This window comes from Leuciscus leuciscus, assembly GCF_965113295.1.
Source record: "Leuciscus leuciscus genome assembly, chromosome: 5".
NCBI classification, from domain to species: domain Eukaryota; kingdom Metazoa; phylum Chordata; class Actinopteri; order Cypriniformes; family Leuciscidae; genus Leuciscus; species Leuciscus leuciscus.
Genome location: NC_138729.1, coordinates 35,657,198 through 35,683,033, shown reverse-complemented (window position 1 = coordinate 35,683,033; position 25,836 = coordinate 35,657,198). Strand labels below are relative to the sequence as shown.

At 37.3% G+C, this 25,836-nt stretch overlaps 2 protein-coding genes across 3 annotated transcripts in view; both read right to left on the bottom strand.

Annotated features, from left to right (window-relative positions):
- Positions 1-13,234, bottom strand: part of LOC309498514 (uncharacterized protein) — a 52,749-nt gene extending 39,515 nt beyond the window's left edge. For both annotated transcript variants that reach the window (XR_014205974.1, XM_082169281.1), the window contains exon 1: positions 12,991-13,234. Coding sequence is in view for 1 of the 2 variants with exons in the window: in XM_082169281.1 (XP_082025407.1) it covers positions 12,991-13,075 (85 nt within the window). In the remaining variant the exon portion in view is untranslated. The remainder of the gene's footprint in view (positions 1-12,990) is intronic.
- A 2,690-nt stretch (positions 13,235-15,924) lies between these two features.
- cacna1ba (calcium channel, voltage-dependent, N type, alpha 1B subunit, a) overlaps positions 15,925-25,836 on the bottom strand; it is a 110,692-nt gene continuing 100,780 nt past the window's right edge. The window contains exons 41-50 of the mRNA XM_082169297.1: positions 25,370-25,475; positions 24,611-24,718; positions 24,247-24,374; positions 23,798-23,937; positions 23,556-23,682; positions 23,352-23,462; positions 21,116-21,154; positions 20,352-20,562; positions 18,375-18,577; positions 15,925-16,992 (exon numbers count right to left, since the gene is read on the bottom strand). Coding sequence (XP_082025423.1) covers positions 16,477-16,992; positions 18,375-18,577; positions 20,352-20,562; positions 21,116-21,154; positions 23,352-23,462; positions 23,556-23,682; positions 23,798-23,937; positions 24,247-24,374; positions 24,611-24,718; positions 25,370-25,475 — 1,689 coding nt within the window. The 3' untranslated portion in view covers positions 15,925-16,476. The remainder of the gene's footprint in view (positions 16,993-18,374; positions 18,578-20,351; positions 20,563-21,115; positions 21,155-23,351; positions 23,463-23,555; positions 23,683-23,797; positions 23,938-24,246; positions 24,375-24,610; positions 24,719-25,369; positions 25,476-25,836) is intronic.

Genomic DNA, 25,836 nt, shown 5'->3' with positions numbered 1-25,836 from the left:
TTCTCTTTCCCACCTTGGCTTGTGGTAATTGTGTTTTTCAGGTATTCATTGTCGACATATGCTGATCTATGACTAACTCACCCCAAACCATGTCTCTAATGTTTAGAAAAGCCACAAAATGGTCTAAGATGAAGTCTGTAAAGGGTCAGTGCCTCCTCCTAGAGCACAGCTGAACAAGCATTCATCAGACACAGTCATTAATATCCATGTACATATCAGTGTTCTGTTTTGCTTACAAAGGATGAAATGTGACATCCGTGGGAGATTTCATCCAGGCATTTTTGTAAAAAATTTTTTACAATTGTTTGTACAATCATTGCATTATAGTATTTTAGTGAGAATTCTAATAAGAATAATGAGAATTATTAAAAAAAATCTGGACAGTAATGAGAATTGTCACAGGGAAAATTATGCTTGCCTGTCATAACATCAAAAATGTAAATATCTTAAAGATTATAATCTCAATCTCAAATATCTTACCTCTTTATCAAATTATATATTGTTTGCTATATAGTCATACTATATGAAACATACAAAATGTTTCATTTCACTTGTGTGCAATATTCAACAAGTTAAAAATCCCATAAAACAATTGAATGTAACATAGATTGATTTTTATATCAAATATACTATTATATTCCACTAACATATTTTATTATTATATTATATATTTTATTATTATTTCACTTATGACACTGATATTAGTCCACAAAAAGATGCAAAGATTTATTTGAGACAAAACTGGAAAATCGTTACTAATGTCTGAAGATTTAAAGTTGCTGGTAAATGTCACAAACACCCCTCAAAATAAAAAAACCTTTAAAAGTTGCATTGTATGACAACAAAAACACATTTACTGTATGAGTCAGCAAAACATCACTTGGCTTACTGAAACTAACTGTGGTTGCATTTGTGTTAAAAAAATATATGAAACACTTTTAAAAATAAGAATTGAAAACTTTTTCCCCTTCCTTCTCAAATTACCTCTCTGTTGTTTCTACAGGAACTGGATGTTGAATGCCAATCTGTAATTTCCAAAAGTCCATTCATAGCGTGCACCCAGATTCAGGTCTGTTGTTTGGCTACATTTATTTCCCATTTATGTCCAATTAGCCCCCCTTGTGCGGGTTTGTGTTTCATTTACATGGACGGTTCGCTTAACAAAAGTCTTGCGGTAGCAATTATGGAATAAAGAGGGATGAGACTCCATTTCCTAAGCGGTTTCCTTTCTTCCAATTGTACTGTGAAGTGTAATCAGAGAAGGACTGAGAGTTTTTATCCCTTTCATTACGAGGTTGAAGATGGGACACCGCCTGACACCCAAACTGAGGGAAATGAATTATTAAAAGTAAACGATTTCACTAGTGGTGATTTCTAAGAAAATGTCCTCTGCATTATCGAATTCACATGACCAACGTAAACCCATTGCGAAATCTGTGAGGGGAAATCTTTCACCCTTATGCGAAATTCCAGATCATGTGGATTCCTATTGAAATGACTGGATTTCGCCAATGAAAGCTCACCGAACAATGGTAAATGTAACAGCATCCTAACCCACATTGGCATCTTCAGGACATTATGTCTCCTTCCCCTAAAACTAACCTCTTAAAACACTTTTCATTTCCCTCTCGAAGGTGGAAACATATTTTAATATCGCAGGGTGACCCTGGGTAATCAAAATCTTAAATGAAAAGCAACCATAGAAGTACCAGTAATTACTTAATATTCCAATATGTCAACCATATTTATCAGAAAGACTGCAGTTCGCTCAACACCAAAACAAAAACCAGTCTGGGCCAGCATAAAAATTATTTCAGCAGGGATAATGGCTAAATGTTCTTGTTAATCAGAAATGTTTGTCATATGCACACTTCTGAATGAGTGAAGATTGGCAAATCAACAGCATGAACTTCTAAAAACATGGACTGGCCCGCATAATATTAAATGGGGTCTGGCGTGTGGCAGACAGAGAGTGAGGAAGACTCATTAAAGCCTGTGAAGCATTGTTCCGTAAACACACTTAAGCTCTATCCTGTTAAGGCAATTAGGAAACACATTAAGGAATTAGGAATGGCTCCATGATCAAGATTCACAGAGTTTCAGGATGTTTTGAAAGGCATTCAATCTTTCCTTTTTCCATGCTGGTCTGTGCTGATAACATTATGTTCCTCTGGGGCGCCTAAATCAGAGAAATGTCTTTGCCTCAGTTTTTCACTCAGTTCCTCTGTGGCTGTTTCTTCAACAATGGGAACTTTGGTATTGTGGACTTTATAGAAATGTCATTTCAATATATATTGTGTTTAATAGCATTATGTGGTGGAAATTATGTGGAAATAACTTAGGCTATGAATCTCAATGTCAGATTTGTAATGACAGTTTGAGTCTGAATTAAGAAAATAATAGGAGCAATTTCTGATACGGTCATGCCTGAGCTTTGAGGGATCGAATGAGTATTTTCACAGGTGGCATTACACACAGATAGTTTCCCTTTTGTGAATAATGACAGTAATTAGTTAATCTTTCAGTTTTTCCACACAATCATTCATTTCTGAATTATTAATTAATCAAGTTGTCACAAACGTCTTGATATCAGCCTACTTTAATAGCAGCTCTAATACCGAGTTCATGTTTTCATGTTAAAGGGATAGTTCACTTTGAAATACATTTTTGGTATGTTTTAGCTTACCTCAAGGGCATCCAAGATGTAGGTGTCTTTTTTTCCGCAGTAGTTTCAATTTTTTTATATTTTTGATAGGTCAAACCGTTCTTGTCTGTCAGTCAAATAATGCAGGTCTATGGTCACTGTCTCAAAGAGCATGCACAGAGTCCAAATTAAAACAATTCCCCGTCGTCCAAATTAAACAATTACCCATTGTAAGTACACATTGATGGCCTAAGACACGAAACGAGCGGTTTGTGTGAGAAAACGAACAGTATTTATATCGTTTTTACCTCTTATACACAGCCATGTCCGAGTGATCTGATCTGACGTGTACGCAGACTGGTGCATAGATATATACACTAGATGTCGCCTTAAAGACATTCGTTCCAATGAACTGCCGTAGACAAGGCGACATCTAGTGTATATATCTATGCACCAGTCTGCGTACACGTCAGATCAGATCACTCGGACATGGCTGTGTATTAGGGGTGTGCTCAAAATATCGATTCTTAGATACATACCGATATAATAAAAAAAGATACAGTATCGATATTCTAGCCCTTAGTATCGATACTCCGCCCAGCCATTAGGCGGCGCAGCGGCGCCCGCGAGTTTCAAAAAACTCATGGAAAATGTCGAAGATTTTATTACAAGCTTTTGTTACAATCACTTCCCATTACGTTAACGAGGAGTGGGAACTGATGTCGCACGTTTTACAAACGCGAGCCATGCGGGGTCAAACATTGCAGAGTTATTGAAAGCGGCGCTGGAGGAGTGGGACCTCGTATCCAAAGACCCAGCTATTGTGACTGACAACGCCGCAAATATGAGCGTCGCAGCGGAGCTTGCCGGTATGTTGCATTTCAGGTGCTTCGCTCACACTTTAAACCTTGCCTCGCAGCGTGCATTGAAGCTTCCTGCTGTCGCTCGTTTATTGGGACGTGTTAGACGGATATCCACCTTTTTTAAGATTTAATAAGAAGTTAATAATAAGAATAAGAATAATAAGAAGATTTTGTGCTTGTGTGAGCTCAGACTGTACCCTTGGAAAGTTAAATGTTGACTTGTGGTAATTTCCAGATTAATACAATTTGTGTACAATTAATCAGAGCACTTAAAGTTGCAAATATTTAAGCAAAATGCACTTTGTTATAATGCACTTTTGTCTTTAATAAATTTTTGTTGAGTAAATGTGTTCAGCATTAACTAATTGGCTCTGGCCCATGTATTTTTATTGAATCGTATCGAATCGTGTCACATTGTATCAAATCGTATCGAGACAGCTCTGTATCGAGGTACGTATCGAATCGTGACCTGTGTATCGAGGTATGTATCGTATCGCCAGGTTCTCCAAGGTATACAGCCCTACTGTGTATAAGAGGTAAAAACGATATAAATACTGTTCGTTTTCTCACACAAACCGCTCGTTTCGTGTCTTAGGCCATCAATGTGTACTTACAATGGGGAATTGTTTAATTTGGACGATGTGGAATTTTTTTTATTTGGACTCTGTGCATGCTCTTTGAGGTGGTGACCATAGACCTGCATTATATGACTGACAGACAAGAACGGTTTGACCTAAAAATATCAAAATTGAAACTACTGCGGAAAAAAAGACACCTACATCTTGGATGCCCTTGAGGTAAGCTAAAACATACCAAAAATTTATTTCAAAGTGAACTATCCCTTTAAGCTGTGAAAATGTTGGTCAAACATAAAATAGTGAGACTCAATCAATCAAGTGGAATAATATATTTTATAGAATTGTGAACAAAAGCTGAACACAAGCTAAACAACCTGGTTATAGCGATGGTTGAAAAATCAAGGTGATAAATTGTTTACTCTAGTTTCTTTCCCAAACTCCTCAGGGATTCATGTCAGAACACACAGAATGGAAGAGAATTCAAGATGTTGCACGGCAGGAAGCCGAGGTGAAAATACTTACTGACATCAGGCAGTAAATTCACAACTCATTATCACTCTTACACAGTATTTACCTTGTCAACCTGTAGAAAATGCATTTCTCCAGATTTCTATGCATTCCATTGTCAAGGAAAGTTAAAATCTGTCCTCATCCACACAACCTCATTGCATTCCCATATGATTTTCTCTTATTTCACAGAAATATCAGAATACCAAGGCTCCTCTTTTTTCCATACAACTAACAGGAGTAGGAACTTGGACTGTCAAGCTTGACAAAGGACAAAACAACAACAACAAACACCATAAACCATACACATTTGCTATATTCCATTTTCTTGAAACCATTCAATAGCTTTGTGTGATCAAAAGACCAAAGATGTTCCAGCAAAACTTTTAAATCATCTTACTTCACAAAAAGAGGGCGGGATCACAAACATTTCAAAAAGACAAAAGGGTTAGTGAATGATGACAGAACTTTTATTATTTTGGTAAACTATCCCGAACAATTTTGTGTCATTTGATTCATTTCTCCACATAGACAACGCACTCATTACAGAAAACACTGATGGCTACAAAAAAAAAAGAACTACTGGATGATATTGAAATAAGGAAATAGTGTCCTTTCATACATGGTTCCCCTTGACCAGTAACCCCAGAGCTCTGCTGCGCTGCAGTGGTGACAGCTCTAGCTGTAGGTTAGTCTGGGCACATTCTGTGATGAAGGACAAGGTATAAGCTCTCTATAGGATGTGGTACAGTTACAGTAAGGTACACATTCCAGCTCCTAATGAACACACAGGATGCATACAGGCTGATAGAAGTTTATCAAAGAGACTCCTGGCCACTTGCCCAACATCAATCCCAAACCCCTTTTGGATTGGTATCTTGTTGGATTCAATTCAACAATGCATCGACCCTGACGATGAATAAAAGCGCAAAAGATAGAACTGAAGGGCTTTTCATAAATGTCTCATAGTACAGGACATCGTACAGTACGTTACACATATCATCATCTGGCCTAATTTACAAGAACAGAATTACAATGGAAAAGCAGATTTTAAGAAAATGTAATGTGAATTCATTTGAAAAATTGCTAAACTTCACAGAATAATCTTTAAAATATGCAATAAATCATCATGCTAACTAAATATGTATGGAAGTCTATTGCCTGGCTTCACAGACCAGGCATAAAATATTCCCAGACAGCTGTTTTAACTGAAAGCAACGTGTACTGATATACGTTAAAAAATGTCAGTGCTATTGTTGTTTTTTTTGTCAAGATTCATACCAGTAATCATTTTAAAGGCACATTTATAAAAGTAACTTAAATTTCCTAATTTAACTAAATCCTGGCTTAATCTAAGGTCCGTCTGTGAACCCAGGCCTTTATGTTCACTATGGCAATATTAAACACAAAGAGACATTTTAAAATCATCTGTTTTATTCATTTGTTAACTGAAGCTTTGCATCATACTGTATCTGGACCCAATATCTTGATAATATTGATACTCCTTTAGATAATATTTGTTTTTAGATATGGTATGATTGTAATGCTCTTGTCTTTTATACATAATCCGTTTTTTTTTTTCTCCCCCTCTCTTATTCGATTGGTTAGGTTTGTGTTGTAATGTTTTAATTAAATTATGAAGTATAACTAATTAATAATAAAAATAAAGGGGCAAACAAATGATAATAATTGTGTTATAAATTGTTTTAATTAACCCTTGTGCATCCTTATGGACATATTTGTCTTTTTCAGTTTTGTTTTTTTGATCACTTTGTCTGTGTTAATGCCAACTGCATAATATTTGGCACAGTTGTGTATTTTTATTGGAATTTTACTATTCCACCCCCATTTCCTTTAAAAAATCTATTTTGCACTAGGTACACAAAATAGTTCCTCTTAGCGCCTTTTGGTCAAAAATGTCTGCATTGAAACCCATTAAAACTGCCATTTTTAATCCCAGGGCCATTTAACTATAAAATGACTTGCTCTATTCCTGTTTTTTGCTTTGGCATATTATAGAGCCAATTGGATAAATTATGCAACGATATTTGTGTGGGTGTGTTGGTATGGATGTCAGAGTGTGGTTTGTATGAGTGTAATAAAAAATAAAAAAGTGTGTGTGTGTTTGTAATATTTGAGAGAGAAAAACTCAACTGCAAATAACAAATCCAACCACTGTGTGCACCAGTGGAGTTTTGCTGGTCTCTAATGGGGAAAATATATTACTGCGCCCAAACAAAATCTTACCGAAAGATATCAACCTCAAATTTGGAACACAACATGTTTAGATTTAAGGCTTTGATTTTCTAGCAGTTTTAGAGTAACTTAAACCTATATAACTTTTTTTGGGTTTTACTTAAAAAAATGTTACTTCAGCAATAATCTGCCATGGGTCTTCTTTAAAATGAAACCAAAGTCTGTGCTCCCAAGATTAAAATGTTTATGACAGTTTTTTGACACAGACATTTCTTTTGTCCACTATGGACCTAACTTTTTTTAATTGATGCACAAGGGTTAATATGATCCAGAATGTTGTATGAGAAAAGATTTCACAATACTTACAGGTTTTGCATTTTGCTGCCAAATGTAATGTCTCTGATGTGTCACATAGTGGGATATTTTAAGTAAATAAATAAATTGCTTACAGCATCTTTAACACCACTGTTGCCCTAAGCCCTTCTAGACATGAATCTCCCATTCTCGCTGTTCTCAAAACAAACGCAATAACTCTCCAACTGCCAGACAAGTCATGACAAAACAACTGGAATTGATGGAAAAAGCTCAAAATGTCATTCTTTTAAGGTGAGAGCATTTGCTTTTCGTCAACTATCGCACCATCTCAAAATGTTCCAAGACAAGATCTTTAGTCGACATGAAGCCGGTAATATATCAGCTCAGAGAAATGGATTGTCCAGAATACAAGTCCACAGTAACTAATGATATGCAGTACACAGACTACAAAAAATGTTACATCACATGAAACAGACTTGACTTAACTTGACAGGTCTGATAGGCATTGCTGTCTCAATGGATTCATGTAATAGAGCAATCTCAAAACAGCATGGAAGACAGGACTTCAAGGCTTCCCTGAAGAAAAGACAGTGCCAAGAAACCCCAAAGAGCGTCATTATCCACTCTGACTTTCCTTACAGAGTTAACAGGCCTGTTCCTGTCCACCAGCCACAAATCAACCGCACACTGAAATTCTGCCAAATGTTGCTTTAAGAGTGAATTTCTCACTAATCAAATCAGTGTTTTGAGAGCCGAATGACTGGCGTCAGAAACGTCCAGCGGCGCCCACAGGATTCCGATCCATGGTAAGTGGAAGGAAAAAAATAAGCGGGACCCACACAATTTTGACATTTATATTAATAGGGACGTTGGCAACATATCGCAACACTTACCGTAACATATCAAATGATCTTAGTGAAATGTGACATCATCGCTATACAGACCTGTGAGCCATCAAAGCACCGCTGAGGCTACAGAAGTTGGTATGAAATTAAATGAATTTATTTTCTGATCTTATTGTGAACAATTCATCCATGTATGTTATTTTTATTATTATTATTATTTAAATTCTTAATTTTTAATAAAATGTCATATCTTCCAGTGAAAATGACAGACTTCTCTCTGGTGAGGTAAGCAGGATTTCTCCAATCATTTAGTCCGCTTAAAGCTACACTGTGTAGGATTTTCTCCCATCTAGCGGTGAAATTGTTTGACTACCAACTGAATATTACTTTCTAGCCCCTCCCACTCCGAGGGCGTTTTAACTCCTACGGTGGCCGTATTATTTCAAATCTGCCGGCAGTCGCGAGTAATCTCCCCCTCGCATTCGTCACGGTGCCACTGAGTGTAAAAACGCGAAAGGCGAAGCTTGAATTTCCAGGTATGTCCCTCTTTGGCTAATGTATTTTGAAGATGGAGGCGCAACATGGCTGCCGCCATTCGAGCGACTCGCTCGAATGTATTCTAAATGGCAGATTCTACGCTTACGAGAATAATTGATTAGTTGGTAGAAGTAATTACACATTAATGAGCACATATCATTTTGAAAGAACAAAGTGTTTTTTGCTAAGAATCAACTTAAATTACACAGTGTAGCTTTAAAGGAGAACTCTGTAACTCTAGCGAACTCTAGTCACTTCTTCGCTGATTTTCCCTTTTGTTGTCGCATGTTTTCCCCACGAGCTCCCCCTACAGCTGTGGGGGGGCGTATATTTCACAACACAGTCGTAAAAAACTCACTTGCGGCGGCCTCCTCCCCCTCTCTACCGCTGCTCATGTGCGTTTGTTTTGATCGGAGCAAGCCAACTGTATCGCGTGGAGCTATGTCTACCGAGGTGGGTAATCTGGTAATACATCATACATGCGTGTGTGTTTATGTCGAATTGCCGTAAAGCAATTTGTGTTTCGCGCTCGTTCTCGTTCTAGTTCTCGCTTCTCACGAGACTTCCAATTTCACTTTGCCGGGACGGCAGTGCGCAAGTTGCAAGGTTGGTTTTCCGCCTGGGAACGCTGGGGGGAGCGGGGAAAGTCACCAATATCACCAGAACAGGTTGTTTAACCATCCAAATGATTTCTAGACAGTTTTATTAAGTTAAAAAAGTTACCAAGTTCTCCTTTAAAGCTCATGTTCATCTGTCTCCATTTTTGAATGCAATCTCAAAATCCAATCAACAACCAATGCATAGAAGCAACCAAGGCCACGTCCTACATTTTTTCCTTTTTTGATAATACGCTACACTTAGATATACAATTTAAATCGATAGATCACTTCTTCAGTTTCATCGCGACTTTATTCATCAAACATGATTGACAATTATCATGCAGTTTGGATTGGCGGTATTGTTCTGTTCTGGGCAAAAACTTTTTTAGAAAAAGTCCTTATTCTTTATCTTTATTCATTAAATCACAAACAACAGGAAAAGTCATGGGACCCTCAAATACTGTTGTGGGCATCTGGGGGCTTTGGAGTAAAAAAGGTGGAGAACCACTGTCCTAGACCCTAGTACTGCAACAACTGCAACAAACCTAGTACTGCCTAAACATTTTCTCCATTGAGAGATTGATTTTTAGCAACAACGTATAGTCCTTCCAAAACAAACATACTATAAACTCTGACAATGTTAAATGATGGTAGAGTACATGATTCTGCATAAGATATCATGGTCAATTTTTTGTATTTAATTTCCAAATTACTGGACAAGCACTACACTACCCACAATCCTGGAGAACTGGAGAAGTCACTGTTTCCATGGGAAAGGAAATTGCAAAGGTTACTGCTCACTCCCACATACTCAATGTCTTTGCAATCCCGTGCTTTCACCAGGAGAGAGAGAGAGTTCAAGGCTCTTTATTTAAGATTTGTTCATGCCTCTGAAGGAAATTAATAGAAACAAAATACTTCCTGTACATTAATGATTTTAGAAACTAATATTTAGCGAAATACTGGTGTGGATAACGTAACAGTTGTGGGTCAGAGCACATAATGTTAGTTGTCTTTAATGTAGATATTTCATATCAAGCAGGTTAAAATTCTGAGAGGCAAGATCTTAAAATCACATTGTTTTGTGTTTCAAGAAAGAAAGAAAGAAAGAAAGAAAGAAAGAAAGAAAGAAAGAAAGAAAGAAAGAAAGAAAGAAAGAAAGAAAGAAAGAAAGAAAGAAAGAAAGAAAGAAAGAAAGAAAGAAAGAAACTTAATATTATAGAGAGCAACTCAGAGTGCTGCAAATCTATACAAATCCGAAGCTCTAATTCCATATAATGGAATCGTTTCTTAGCTTTTACAGTGATAAAATCCAGAAATCTAAAAACCATAGCTAAGTGAAATCATGTGCTATTTTACTAAGGCACAGATTCAGCTCTCTACTTCTTGGTTACTGATGTGATGTGATAAGAGTAACACTTGTCCAGATTAGGTCTAGTCTGCATGGCTGCAGCCCAGACTGCCAGCCTGCAATGTCCTTACTGTACAGTAATGCTACGGACTGGTTTAGGCGGCTTGTTTCAGCCTGGCTACTCACCAAAAGCCTTGGTTATCAATCAGGGACAACATTAATTATATATGCCACTATGGCTCCCTGCCTGAAGCCACCTCACAGAGACAGACGTACTAGAGCTTTGATTTACAGTCAAAATGAAAAGAAAGAAAGCACTGTGTTCAGAGCAAACAGACCATAACCTCGCATTTGACAGGCAATCCGTCTATTAACACTGTGACATCATGCACACAGCTGATGTTCTCACTGTAATGATGGAGTAGGGACATGCTTGGATAATACTGGCTGAGAGATATTAGAATACAGTAAAAGATGTTACACAGTGTTTGAGGAAAAATATGTTAAGAACAATATTATGACCTTTTTCTTTACCCTGCGGTTCTTTGTCTAATAATTTTCAATGGGAGTATAACGTATAACCTACCATCCAACATTTGGGGTCAGACAGATATACTTTTATTCAGCAAGAATTAGTTAAATTGATTAAAAGTGACAGTAAATACATTACATACATTACATAATGTAACATTCAAAAAATTATATTCTTGAACATTCTATTTAAAGAATCCTGAAAAAACAATTATCACATTTTCCACAAAAATATTAAGCAGCACAACCGTTTTCAACATTGATAATAACAAGAAATGTTTCTTGACCACCAAAATCAGGATTATAATTATTTCTAAGGATCATGTGACTGAAGACTGGCGTAATGAAAATTCAGCTTTGCCATAACAGGATTACATTTTAAAATCTATTAAAATAGAACATAGTTATTTTAAATTGTAATAATATTTCACAATATTCATATTTCTAACTGTATATTTGATTAAATAAATGCAGTCTTGGTGAGCAGAAGAGACTTAAACATTAAACAATCTTATCAACCCCAAACATCTGTATTTTAACATGAGAGGGAATTAAATATTTATCTGAACTTATTCAGCTTTGGTAGAAGTTCAACATATTGTACAGATTGAACATATTGTATTTTTTTTTTTTTTTTTACTTTTCAATTTTCATTGTTTGAGATCAAACAGTAATTGACCTCCTGTTGAAGATCCTTGCCAAAAAGTCATAAAATGACAAGATAAATGATTCTGCCAATAGACAAGACAGTTCTGTGATCAGATGGGGCTTTTAAAAAGACATCTGCACATTCTGAAAGTTAGACATGATCAAAGTGGTACACATGACCAAATAAAAGCAAAATGTGTTCCAAATTTCAAGTAAAACTAGAACATGTCCCAAAAACAATAATACAGAGCCCTGACCATTCTCAATCATCTCTGAACTCTTCAACTATGTAACGCAGGGCTTAAAAAAACAAAAGCATCTCCTGTCTCTGTATGAATCTAATGTATCTCTCTGCATTTTAAAATGTTGCAGGTGTTGACGGTAATAGAGCTGTGACACATTTTTTTTTTTTTATGAGACTTAGTGTTTGAAAAGTAACAAATTCATTATATAAACACAGACATACACAGACTAATGAATGGCACATCTTATTGAATGTTGTAAAACATGTTACAGGGCACTGATCACATAATAGATTGTGCAGACCCGCTCTAATAATCCCCAGATTATCTGTAACGTTCTCCCACCATTGAGAAGACAGGTGGCTGAAATAGGGCCCATGAGAAACAGTTGTAACACAAGCTCATTATTTGGAAAAACCAAATCAGATTCTTTTCACATATGGACGTTTTTAAGCACAAATTGTGACATGGTGGTACAGGACTGTGGAACGGATTTCTGGAAAAATGTAAAGAACTTGTGGTTCTTTGAAATGTGAAATTATAGAAATGTGGTTATGGCTTTCACTAAGAAATATGTTCAACAGCTGTTGAGTGTACAAACTGCAAAAATATAATTTTTGGTTGAAATAGTCTAGTGTGTAATAATTTTTATCTTTTAATACCAAGTGATTTAGCTTCAACTCGACAAAAAAAAGGTTAAATGTACAATTAGAGAATAGCAACATTTATAAGCGTTACTACAACGCCCCCTCGGGATAATGTGGATAGTACTACACGACAAAACTGCACTGGAGAATGCAAACAGTTAAAATGTTATATTGAAATTATCAAAAAAGTACATTAACTATGCAAGGACCGATTGTGCATAAGAGCATATTTTGCATTATGAGCGAATCTCAGACCTAAATCACCACGAAAATAACAGAAGTCTGGTTCTTCATCACCTGTATGTTCATTTAAGTTTGTCAATTAGTTAATAAAAAGTAAAGTGTGTCAGTTAGTAAGGTGAATGCCCCTTAATCTAATTTTAAATTACATTAAAACACCGTCAACTAATTATGTGATATGAGAATGCTAAACGTTTTGTTTACACTACACGCAACGACAGGTGAAGTGTTTCCGTTCTGTTCTTACCTGAGTCCGGAGCACCAGATCCTGTTTCAGAGAAGTCTGCGTGTAAAGCTTTAACCAGTGCAAAAAATGATAAAATGAACCACATCTTTGGAAACCAGTGTTCTTCCAATGCAGTTAACTCTCAAATAGCAGTAATATTTTGAAAATGCTGAGGGGGATAAAAAAAACATTAAAATAAATGATAGCCTAAAATCTTATGTGTAAGGTGTTGTAAAGTTTGCAGAAGTACTGAGCGTGATATCTGTTATCAGTCTACTTCTGGAAGTCTTGCTCTCGCTGCAAGTGCACTCTTCCCAATCATCCTATTAAACTCCGCCCACATTACACGAACCAGTCAATCAGATCCCAGAAATCCTCTAGACAGGTGGAACCCTGATTCACCTTGCCTCTCCTGTAGTTGATCATGCTTTGATCAATCTTTAAGACTGTAACATCATCAATCAAAATTGAAAACACATATGCTGCTGAAGATATCATCATCTTTAAGGAGATTGTTGATATGTGTGTAGTTAAAACGTAACATGCAGATTTCCAGGGCAATTGAAATATCTAATAAACCACAAATCTGTATAATTTGAGTTCATTTTTTATTTATTTATTTAAGGACTTAAAGTAAAACTCATACAAAATGTTATAGTAGAAACGACTGCAGATTTCAAAGTCTGGCCATGGAACAGAAATCAGGCAACAAACTAGTCAACAGCAAAAATTCAAATCAAGGATGTCCGAGCTCTTATGCATGGATGGAGCTGTCAACATAGTTCAATACTGTTTCCTTTATTTATAAATGTTTCAACAATTATTATTTTTTTTATTTCAACAAATCCCCTACTTTCATATCAAAGGTCATTTAAAAAATCAAACCAGAAATTAATACATTGTATCAAAAAGTACGAAGATAAACCATGGGTATTTCAACATGCACATACATTTTAAGACCATGCAAACATTAACCTTTCTGGAAACAGCCATATTTAAGCTTGGTTGATGTACAGGGGAAAATAGCATTTCAGATTTTGGCAATACACTATGAAAGGTTTGGTAGATGGTATGATGTTTTTCCAAATCATAGAGAAGCTGAAGAAACGTTGAAGCACAGTCTGGATCCACTCTGGCAACATGCCGAAGGACATCAATGGATGTGCTGGGAGTGCAAAGATTTGTTCAGTAGTTACACATGAACAATGCAACAACTCATAACAATATCAGCAAAATGTCAGCACATCCTTTAACCCTTTATCCTTCAGTCTCACAGAGTATGTAGAAAAATAGCAGTTGTTTAGACTGTAGATTTGACTATAGATTTTTCTTTTTTCCCCTGACAAACTGGACATCTCTGATGCATGCACATATTGATTTTTTTTTTTGTTTATATATATTATTTTCAGATTTCTGCTCTTTAATCATTGTGCCTTTATGCATTCTAAAATATACTTTTTCATAAATTTTTGCTGTTTATTTTTATTTAAAAAAAAAGGAAGATTTGGTCACTATCATGCTAAAGCCTGAATCTGGATTTCCCAGCAGGTAAAGCTACAAAATGAATGAAGTATATTTTTTAAAGTGTCATCTCGTTGCATAGCCCTACGTAAAGAAAATATATGTTTAAAAAAATGAATAAGGAAAGAACATTCACTGTCAGCAAAAGTCCTGACACATCGGTGGCCAAGAATCACCTGATTAGTCAAACAATTCTCCAAGCATCTAATGTACTCACGTATGTTAATGTGGAACACATTAAATGATCCTAGACAGTATAGTGTCCCAATACAGAGGGGTTTTTTTCCTGTTCTTTTAGACTGCCACACCCTCGGCATTCAGGAGGCAAAATATTCCTCTCATGTTACCAGCATGATAAAAGGAGTCGGCCATATTTCTATAGAGCAAGCAGCTGGGGAACGGCGGCAGAATGAAAGCTGTGAGTGTGTATGTGTGTCTGGGGGTGCTTGGAGGAGTGCCATGAGGGGGAAAGTTTAAACTTAACACAGATCAGACTACTGTACCGGTGCCAGGACCCCGACTCAACGCAACACAACACGCGCTCACATCGGGAAATCTGCTACATGAGCAAAGCTCACTCTTTTGTGACAGTTCATTGGTTCTCAGTCCTCGCATTTAACCGTAAAAGACCAAACAGAGAAGGCAAATAGCAATGCAGACTGAGCATCTTCATCAGGACAGGAAATATACACCGTAAATATTAAAATATATTGGTTTCGTAACCATGGTCAATCAAGAATTGAAGACTTTTTTTTTTTAACATGCAATTTTATAACTGTGGTTATAAAGTCCCTGTCAGGACAAATACACAACTACTGCAGTTTTTTTTAAATAGTTACTCCATACTAATATATGCGTTTGGTAATGGAATTTTCAATATTCCATTTAGTACTAAAATTATACAAAAAAGGAGACAAGAATAAAAACAAACAAACAATCATACTGTAATTTCCATTCAAAAACCTATTGTGAATTCAAAGGTACTGTGTCTTTGCTTCTGAATTAAGGCCTGCGATCGTAACACCTTGTAGTTCCTTTTAACCCTTAGAGCTTGTTCAGTTCACTCTATCAAGTGATGATGCATTAAAAAAGCTGAGGTTGCATCACTACTACAATATATTCAAAAGGTTAGGCACTTTGTAAATAACATCTGGAGCAGTCAAGAAGAATCAGTAGACCTGACAGTATGGTGAAGCCGTAAGCGATTTAAGTAAAACCGTTCGTCTTTACAATACAAAAAGCACATAATGTACAGATAAAATATGTACAACAACTTGATATAAAACAAAGTACATTATGGTTGTCAAAGGTTTCACATATGTGCAAGGAATGGTCATCAGCAGCCTAACGAACAATCTGCTTTTTGCAACAGTGTGAAATGACATGTAATTCTCTTAAATGGCGATAGGGGGCACTGCTATTGTGCGTTTTGTAAAAAAAAAAAAAAAAAAAAATTGTTGCTTGCATTTCCAGCCACTTCTGTAAAGGTTTCGCTCCATAAAAGTTACACCTATAATGGCAAGGTAACATTTTCATGGGGATATTTGCATTTAGAGTGTGTCTCAGAGGCTTGCTTTGAAGAAAACTGGCTAGAGGCCCATTGTGGTCTACATTCGTAGCAGTGGGTCACTCTTTTCCCAAGTTACACAAGCACGTTTTGGCATCTGTTGCCCTTAGAAAGGCAAAGATTAAGAAAAAGACCATGTGTTTTCACATCAACTGTCAATCTCATGTGTTTGTAAAGAGACCACACCCACAAACTAGTTAGCCTGACTGGAAAACATCAAAGTCGGTTGGGTTGGCGCCTTTTTATCTCACATCTGCTGCTTTGTAAGCGTACATTGTATGTTTTATCACCCCGGATATTGAAAAACAAATACATGTATTACTGCATTTAACACCACCCGCAAAATAAGAGATGATAAAACTCATCTTGGATCGAAAACAAAAACATCATCCGTATGTGCTGTGTAAATAAAAGCCATGCTAGCACCAGTCGTCCACCTCTGCCATTGGGTAGTACTGCCGTGCCCGTCCTCTGCTCGTTCCGGGGCCCGTGGTGAAGTGGTATCCGTTGGGAACCCCGCGGAACTGCTGTTGGGGAGGTGGGGGAATCGCCACGATCCGGGCAGAAAGGCCCGTCTGAGGGCTCGGATCCTCTTGGAAGACAGCGTAGGTTTCGGGCTGGAGGCCGGCAGGGTGGTCCGGGGGGCCCAAGAAGGGTTCTGAGTTAATGCGACTGACGGGGGCCGGCGAGCTGGAGATGGAGCCGCTGTATAATAGGGCGTTGTGCTCGGACAGACCGCGGCTCAGCCTGCCGGGACTAGGGGGAAGCAAGCCGGCCTGTGTGCCCAGAAAGTGCACAGGGGAAGAGTTGGCAGTCCTGTAGGCCACGGAGGGACGAGGAGTAAGGGGGACCTGGGGCAGCTGTCTGCGCCCACGGCTTGGAGTGCTCGCCCCTGAGGTCAACAACACCGGGCTCCCCTTAGCCCACCCACTGCCCTAGATGAAAATTAAACAGGCAAAATCAAAACAATAAAATAATGAGGGGGAAAATGCCCAAAAGGTTAGACAGGGACCAGGAGCCAAAGAAGGAAGGAAGGGAAGGAAGGAAAAGTAATATGTTGGACAAGACAGCAGAGAAAGATGGAAGATGAATAGGACAAAAATGAAAGACAAAAACAAAGGAGGAAGTGAAGATGACAGTCAAGACAAAGAAAGAAAAGACGGACAAATGCACAGAGAAATGGTGTGAAGGAAAAGTGGAAAGAGAAGTGAAAGCCTATGAGTGGTTGCACTACAGCCGAAGAGAAGAGAAACTTTTCATTTATGAGGTTTATATCACAAAATGTAAAACTTTATAAGAAAATAATATCTCGTTTTCTTCATGGCTTGAGTAGGAATGGTTCTCCTGCCTGATGTAGCAGACTGGTATTTGTTATCAAATTATTTAGAATTATTATCATAATCATAAACACACTGGTTTTTAGTGCAAATAGTTTCACAGCTTACTGCACTTTGTTGCTCTTCTAGCTATAGCAGCTAATAAATGATAAGGTTCAATACAAGTTGAGCTCTACTTCTACAGACAATAATTAAACTGGTCCCTCAGTCTGTAAAACAATGAATACTTTCACATTAATGCAATTGAAAGGCATGATAAAAGTTGACTATAATTAATAATATATATAATATACTATATTATTATATAATATAATTAGTTGTGATCAACCGTAATTAACATGTCAAAAAGAGTTTGCTACTACCACGTTTGAGAGAATCCTAAACTGGAAACTCACGTAACACTGATATTTTAGCGGAAATACAGTACATAGGCAGTAGGCAGTAGTTGTAGAGAAATTTTTTTACGGATCTTCTACTTTAAAAGTTATGTCACCTTCTTTTCTGGTCTCCTTGTACACATCATGTGAAAAATACCAGGTTATAAGGTCATTACACGAGTTACAGACAAGTTTGGTTAGCCATTTCATCATATTAGTTCCATGTTATTGTGTATAAGTCTTACAAATGTGTTTCAAAACAGTGTTATTTTAAAAATCTCTTGCTCATTGGCTTCCATTGTAAGTGTACAGCTGTACAATTTTTTTGTTTGTTGAGACGCTATCCATAGGCATAGAGCTTAACTTGTGTTTGAATTGGTACATTATCTCCATTACTTTCTAATGCATCTCAGCACTTACCACAGATTTCAGCCTTCATCATTATTTATTTTGTGCCTTGTCTCAAATCCTAAGATGTCTTTCATTTGATCGCACTCATCAGATACTTTCATTACATCCTGATCATTCTCCAGTCTCTAACCCCTGACCCAACCTTTCCTTTTAACACATGTCCCTGTCCTGTCTCGACACCCCCCGTCCCACCTGCTTGTTGAGATTGCCCTCCTCGGCCTCACTGGGCGAGGTGGCACAGCTTGCCACGGCACACTTGCTGGGACAGTGTTCCCGACTGCCATAGCGATCACATGAGTAATACCGCTGCTTTTCTGCCGAAGAGGAATGGTGCTTCCTCTCGTGGGAACGACCCCGGTCATGTGCCCTCTCCTCTACGGGGTCAGCTCTTGTGTCTAAGAACCAAACAAAAATATGAGGGAAAGAAAGGCAATCCATTAAAACTTGCACTGCAACAAAATACTTTTTTAATCAGTACTTTTATCTAAACAATAGAAATTTAGGCAAAAGTGTGTAGGATTTTTTTTAAAACATTTAATTCGTTTTTATTTTTTGTTTTTACTATAAAATTCACTATAAAATAGTATTTACTAAATTAAGTTAGGAAAACAAACTTAATTCAAAGATATATATTCTCTGGAAATAAGTGTTAATAATACCATAATTTTGCTTTCCCTGTTAGATATTTTTATATATTTTTACTAGGGGGAAAAAGTCAAAATAATTATTAAAATCTTAATATCTTACACAATTTAGCTTTTGGGGTAAATTCATCTTCTTTTGAAGTTTTTTTTAGATACAGTAAAAATACTGTTTAAGAAAATGTATCTGCAATAAAATGTTCTAAATCAGTATTTTAATCTAAACATATATATATATATATTGTTTTTTTTTAAACCATCAAATTCACTAAGATTTATGCTTAAATATTGTTTTTGCCAAGTGAGGTAAGAAAAACATTTATTTCTCTGAAAATATGTTTTAATATCATCATTTTGCTTCTCAGGCTAGATATTTAGATATATTTAACAAATCAAATCAAAATAATTATTAATGAAATGTTTTGTGTGGAAAGCAGAACACACTGCAATATCTGCTAGCCTGGCTAACGTCCACATGTTAATTTTCTCGTATTTGAGGCGTGGTTTACGAATGCCCAGAGCCGTTTATTGGGCGCTATGAATGTCTATCAAATGCGCCTGTACGTAGCTCCTAGCCAATCGCTTCAATTATACCAGATGACATATGTAGAGCGACAGAAATTCGACGAGGAAAAAGACGATGGGTCAAAGATTTATTTGTACACGATGGCGTTTAGCGAATATTACCGTTTGTGCAAGATAAACATGAGGGTAGAAGGTAACGTCGAGTCTGATGCCATGTTGGAACCATAGATATAAACAAACTGCTTTGGTGTCGTCATCGTCTTGCTGCTCCCTCCCCGTTCTGTGATTGGTTCCCTTTTTCAGGGGAAAATCTGGTCCATGGTGTCCAGGCTGCCTAGCAGCGTGAGTAAAATCGCGCTGCGAGCAAGGCAGCATGGGGAAACCCAGGCTAAATATCTGCAATATCTGAGAACTTAAATACTTCTTTTTTTTAACAACTGAGAAAAAGGTGCTCTTATTTTCAATTCAAGTAGAAATATCATCGCTGAACTTAAAAGATCAGGATTTTTGACCCCCTGCTGATTTTTTAAAGAAAATTAAAGGAAAAAATTTAACAAAACAACAGAATTTCTTGAACTATTGAGCCCTGCTGTGGCAGAACCATCTCTCACAGTCTCCCCTCTCCTCTGGATTTCACATTCTTGCAACAGACTCTAGTCAAAAACCTGACTGTCTCCGAATTTTTCTTCCCTGTTCTTGATTGGCCTGCTGAGAGGTAACCATAAATTAGCAGGTCATGGGCCTGCACGTCTGTCAGCCCCTTTTATCTGGCTAATAGAGGCCAGCTGCGGCCGACGCTCTCATACCAGGCTCTGCTTCTGCACTTAATCGATCCTCAACACAACTGAGTCCCGTCTGGGTTCAGGATCAACTGAACCAACGCAACAAAACATCTCCAGAGAGATCTGTAGATGAAAATATTGTGCAGCTTTGCTTCATGCAGCTAGTTTTTATTTTTTTACTACTGCTACTTTTTATCTAATGGCAATGAAAGTGTATTTACCTGTAGCTTTGTGCTGGCCTGTAGGCGACCTGTCGAGAGATCTCTGTTTCTTGTCTCTTTCCCTGCGATGATGGCACCGATGATGATGGTGATGGTGATGATGTCGTTCTTGAACAGGTTTCTCCAAAGTGTAGTCCATCAGATTCACCTCCTGAGGGCGCTGCGGTGCAAAAGTGGATGCAGAACGTCTCATTGGGGAATCGGGAATGGGCTGAGAAAGAAAACAAGGTGGTGGTTGGATGAAGTGAGATGAATGCTTTTGGACATTGTCATCTTGGAATATTACAAGGAATGCTGTACTGAAATTGCCTATAATAACATTGTCTTGTACGCTAAACCTCCAGTTTTTATCTCAGATGCATCAAAACAAGGATGAACTCCAAACCGCAGCATGGATCTAAGGGATCATTATGGTATCAAAGTATCATAGGCAGTGTAACATCTGTAGCAGCTGAGCTAATCCCATTTGAGGAAACACTCATTTTGGGATTATACCCTCAATGTATGCTCCCATCCATCCACAGGTGCGTTTTTACACTGTGCCTCTTCATCTGTCTGAAATGATCAAAGGTCACTGACTCTTGAGCCAGTACTAGACTTCCTTTGATTTCATGTTTCAGGTCATATTCCTAATGACACTGAGGACAAACAGACATGTGACTTTACTAAAACATTACAAAGTTCACCTTGGATTCTTATCTCAAAACTTTCTCAAGTCAAGAATATATTCCTATGAAACTGAATATTTTAAAAGTGGATCATACTTCCAGTAAAGTCCCAGGAGAATGACGGGAATGACTCCTCTGATGAAGCACGTCAGAGGGCAAAATGAAGCCCGATGGCAGAGAAGACATGAAAAAAAGATAATAGAAAATAGACAGTAAAGAAACACAATAAGTCAAGCCCATTTTCTTAGTTCTATTCTAATGAGTCACTCGTTTTAGTCACTTAAAGGTGAAGTGTGTCATTTTTGCACCAGTAGTGGAATTGCAAAATAATGATAATGTAAACATATTTATGTTTGGAAATAATACATATTTTTGCTATATTTAGTGATTATATGACACATCATTTTTAAGGCCGACCCAGAAGTTGGTATCTTCCAACAAAAAAACATTAGGATTTTTATATTAGCTTTTGGATTATTGCAGAAAATGAGCTCTGAAACCAACAAAAGTTTAAGATTCTTCCATGTTTTTTTCATCAAGATAATCCAGCTTTTATGAATTTGAATTCTAAATACAATTGTCAGAAGTCAAAAGTTAGGCTATAAACAAAATACAACATTCTGAATTCAGTGTCAAAAAAAGTCAAGAGTGAGGTATTACTGATGTATTTTATGTTGTAGAATAAAACATGAAAATACCTTGAGCTCAAAAAACCCATTGACTTTGCAACGGTGGAAACTGAAGTGCAAAAATGCTAACTCGTTTGAGAGTTTTAGATCTCTATTACACACTTCATCTTTAACGCTTTGAATAACACAACACTGAAAACCCACATTTGTAAATGGACAGTCAAAATATTGCTCTGAATGCTTAAAAAATGGTTTGTGTTATTTTCATGCACTGATTTATTTTATTTGAAGCAACCTAAGCTTAGCTTTCCTTTGGGAATCTATATCATCATTTATCATCCATCCTCTTCTATCCATCCATGACAAACAAAAGACAAGACACACTTGTCAATCATAAAGTCTTTGCAGATCTTACACACATCATAGTTTTGCAGAATTTCTGGGTTGTGGTCTAAATGAATCTGTGTTTGAGGCTGTTATTTTGTCTCTTTACATCCGTCGAGCAGAAGGACTGGACATGGCCAGGTGCCAGTGGAGAAGGGATTTCCCCCACAGAAATCAGAGGGATTTGGCCATATTAGCAGGTGCTGAAACATTACATTCAGCATCTAATGTCTTTTATCGGTTAGTCCAGCACTTTAAAGAGATTTGGTTCTGGATGGGAATCAAATTTGGAAGTGAAACAGAGGCACTCAGTGAGCCTGAGCAGCCCATTAGCACTGGAGAGGTGTGGGATAGGTGTGATTTGATAGCAGGAATATCCTAATGAGTCTTAATGGATGGATTGTCTTGTTCAGAGTCCAAATGGAATGTGAATTTTATACTTGGATGATTTTAGATTTATTTTTCCAATGATGCTGTTGTTCTGACATACTATAACATTAAGCAAACTGAATGTTGAGATCTTAAAACAACACAATCCATTAGTAAAACCCATAAGCCTTTTATCCAGTTCTGTGCAAATTACATTTCAAATAAAAACAGAGAAATGCCATCCAGTGTTCAAATCAAGATGGATTTTTAAATCCATCTCAAAGTAGCCAAAAAGTCATCTCAACCTCTTTCTTGAGAGTATACTTATACTTATTCTGACAGTTCACTTCCTCTTAGCCAGAACAAGCCAAAAAACAAAATGATCCAGGGCGCAGATCTGGCAACCAATCAATGACTAATTGTATTGTTTTACTTCCTCTGAGCCCTGAAATAGGACAAATGTCGAATTTTCATTAGACTTGGGATGAAACAATATATCAACATGTGTTTGTTCTAAGAAACAGGAGTAAGATTATGTATTAAACTATAAGAGGAGTACAGGATGTGTATACATATATGTATAATTCTTGCAGCATGAGTTTATCTATTCCATATACAAGAACCATATTCCATTTAATGACACATTATTAAATAATTAGGTTACACTTTATTTTAAGGTTTCGTTGTTACAGTGTAATTATATATTGAAGTACTGAGTAATATTAATTAACTACATGTACTTACTATAAGGTTAGGGTAGGATTAGGGTTTGGCTGAGGGTTAGTTGCATGTAATTATGCATAATTTACTGTTATTACTATGGTAAGTACATGTAACATGTAACAAAGACACTGTAAAATAAAGTGTTCCCAACAATTATTTGCATATGTACAAGATTTTAAGCAAGTCAGGGAGAGGTTTGACTACAAAACCTTCACCCAATAGAATACCTGCATCTCTGCATTGAGTTTTGGCATGGATACCGCACGTCCTTGGCCCTCAAGGCCGCCAGAGGTCGCAGTGGTGGCACTGTTCTCCATCTTCCTCATTTCTACTGACTCCTATTACATGCACACACACACAATAAGGAATTGAATACGCATCAAAGAAAGACACTCTGTGTCAGAGAGAGTCAATGTTGTTATTTACGGCACCTGGGCAGTGTTTGCATTTGAGGCTTCCTCTGATTGACCTCTGGACATTGGTCGTCGTTTAGACCGTTGGACCTCTTTGGACTTCTCTGAGGCCCAGGATGAAGATCCTTTAATAGGGTTGTCATGACTGGGCATGGAATTTGACAGAGGAAAGACCATATTAGAGTAGAAACACTTGTCATGGCAAACAGGCTAATCCAAGTGTGTACTGTATGTGTATGCAGGAGGGATGGTATGCTCACTGTGTGCGTCCGTTATTGAGCGTGGTGGAGCTGGGTCTGGTCTGAGCTTGAAACTCTGAGGCCAAATCTACACTGTTTGTGGCCTGCTCTTGAATGTGAGTTAGTGGGAGAATGGGCTCTAAGAGAGCACTGACTTTATTCTTCAAACAGAGAGAATAAAAAAAAAAACATTGTTATAAATACAAAGTGCTTATTTTTGTAACTGATAATAAACTCACTACCAGTTGGAAGATTAGACAGTCTTGAATTTATGTTTCTCGGGATCTTTAAAAAAAAAAAGTTTGACCAACTTCCGCTTGAATCAGGCTTATGCTTGGAATTTTAGACACTATATGATCTAGATAAACACTATATAACTTTCAATATAATGGTTTTTATTATAGTTTGATGACTTTAATATTGTTTTAAAATGTACAAAACCTTTGATTAGTAGTGTAAATATGTATCACCTGAGATCCATGTCCTGCCTGTTCCTTCTGCTGCTGTTGCTGCATCTGAAGTCTTTTGGCTCTGTTCTGCTTGTAATAGTCAAAGATCATAAGAGCCGCATACACCTTCCCCACTGTAAGCTCATTGGCTGCAAAAGAGACAAATGCATCTTTTAGCAGTTCTACTGGTGACCACTAGAGGTCCCTGTGTATTACTGGTGTTTGGAGATGTGTGCAGAATTACTGTGCCTGCGTTCTGTTTCATTCATAAGTGTGTGCCTGTACCTCAGTGTTAGTCTTGTGATATGTGGATACAAGTGTGGAGGGCATTTTCATGGCAAAAGTAAGAAAGAATCTCCTGGGTGATGATTCATAATGTGTTTACGTTTGTGTGGAGTGACCAGCAGGTCCATAGTCTTCTGAGACAGGTTTGACCAGACTGTAGAGAGCTCCTTTTTCAGCTCAGCGTCTGACAGACGTTGGGCCACCATGCCTGTGGAGAGATTCATGAACACAAGAGGCTAATAAGACTACTGTACATATCCATTACACTACTCTGTTCTGTCTAATTATTGTGGTGTTGACAATTATTTTCAAAAATATTCTCTTCACCCCTCAAAAAAAAATTCTCCTGTAATATTATCATAATTATGATTAATCAATTATTAATTTCAGTTAATTTAGAGCAATGCTTTGAGAGAATTTTACCCCTTCTGGAATTTAGTGAAGCTAGAAAACTCTTTTCATCTCATGTAGGAAGAAGAAGGAGGAATTATTTAAGTTCAGTGAATTTAGATCAATGTATTGTAAGACAAATCAGCTTTGCTGAGGAGTTGCTTTGAAAGAATGTAGTGAAGCATCCCATCCAGTGCCAAACATTCAAAGAGACACAACAGATGCTACACACACCATCCCACACACATTGCTCTGATAAGTGGAAATGGCACTAGCAGAAGCAACAGAACAGATCACACTTAAGAAGTGAGTACATTTCTCCATCAGGCACTAAATCACATTTGTAGTTATATGGAAAAGAGAAAGACAGACTCTTTCAAAGGAGAAAGAAGCTGGAACAGTTATCTGGATACTAATTTCTACAATAATTACACAATCATTTAGACAATAAAATGGGTACCAGACTGACCTGATGCCAGTTTGATCTCCAGAGCAGTGCGGATCAGAGCCATCAGGGTAGAGGTGAAGTGCACACTGTTGTCATCTGCAATGGGCATGTTCATTTTCACCAGCCGCTACGAGGAGCCATGAGGTTCATTAGTGGGGTAAAACACTTCTCAAAATCAGCATCCCAACACCCCAAAAACTCCAACAAAACAGTTTGTGTGTGTCTGAGATTAGACTTTTCATATTTCAGATCCTTTTTTTGATTCAGTTCATATATTCTATGAATCAAGCAACAGATATACTGGATCCTTTTGGTAATTCAGTAATGCAGAATGTTGTTCTAATCTTAGTGTTTCAAGCACACAAACAGTTTTGTTCACAAAGAGAATAAGAACGTACAGAATCGAACATTCACATTCACTGCTATAGGCTACGATCTGCAACCAAAGTGCACTGGTGATAAACCGACACCAACTCGAGAGTGAAGAA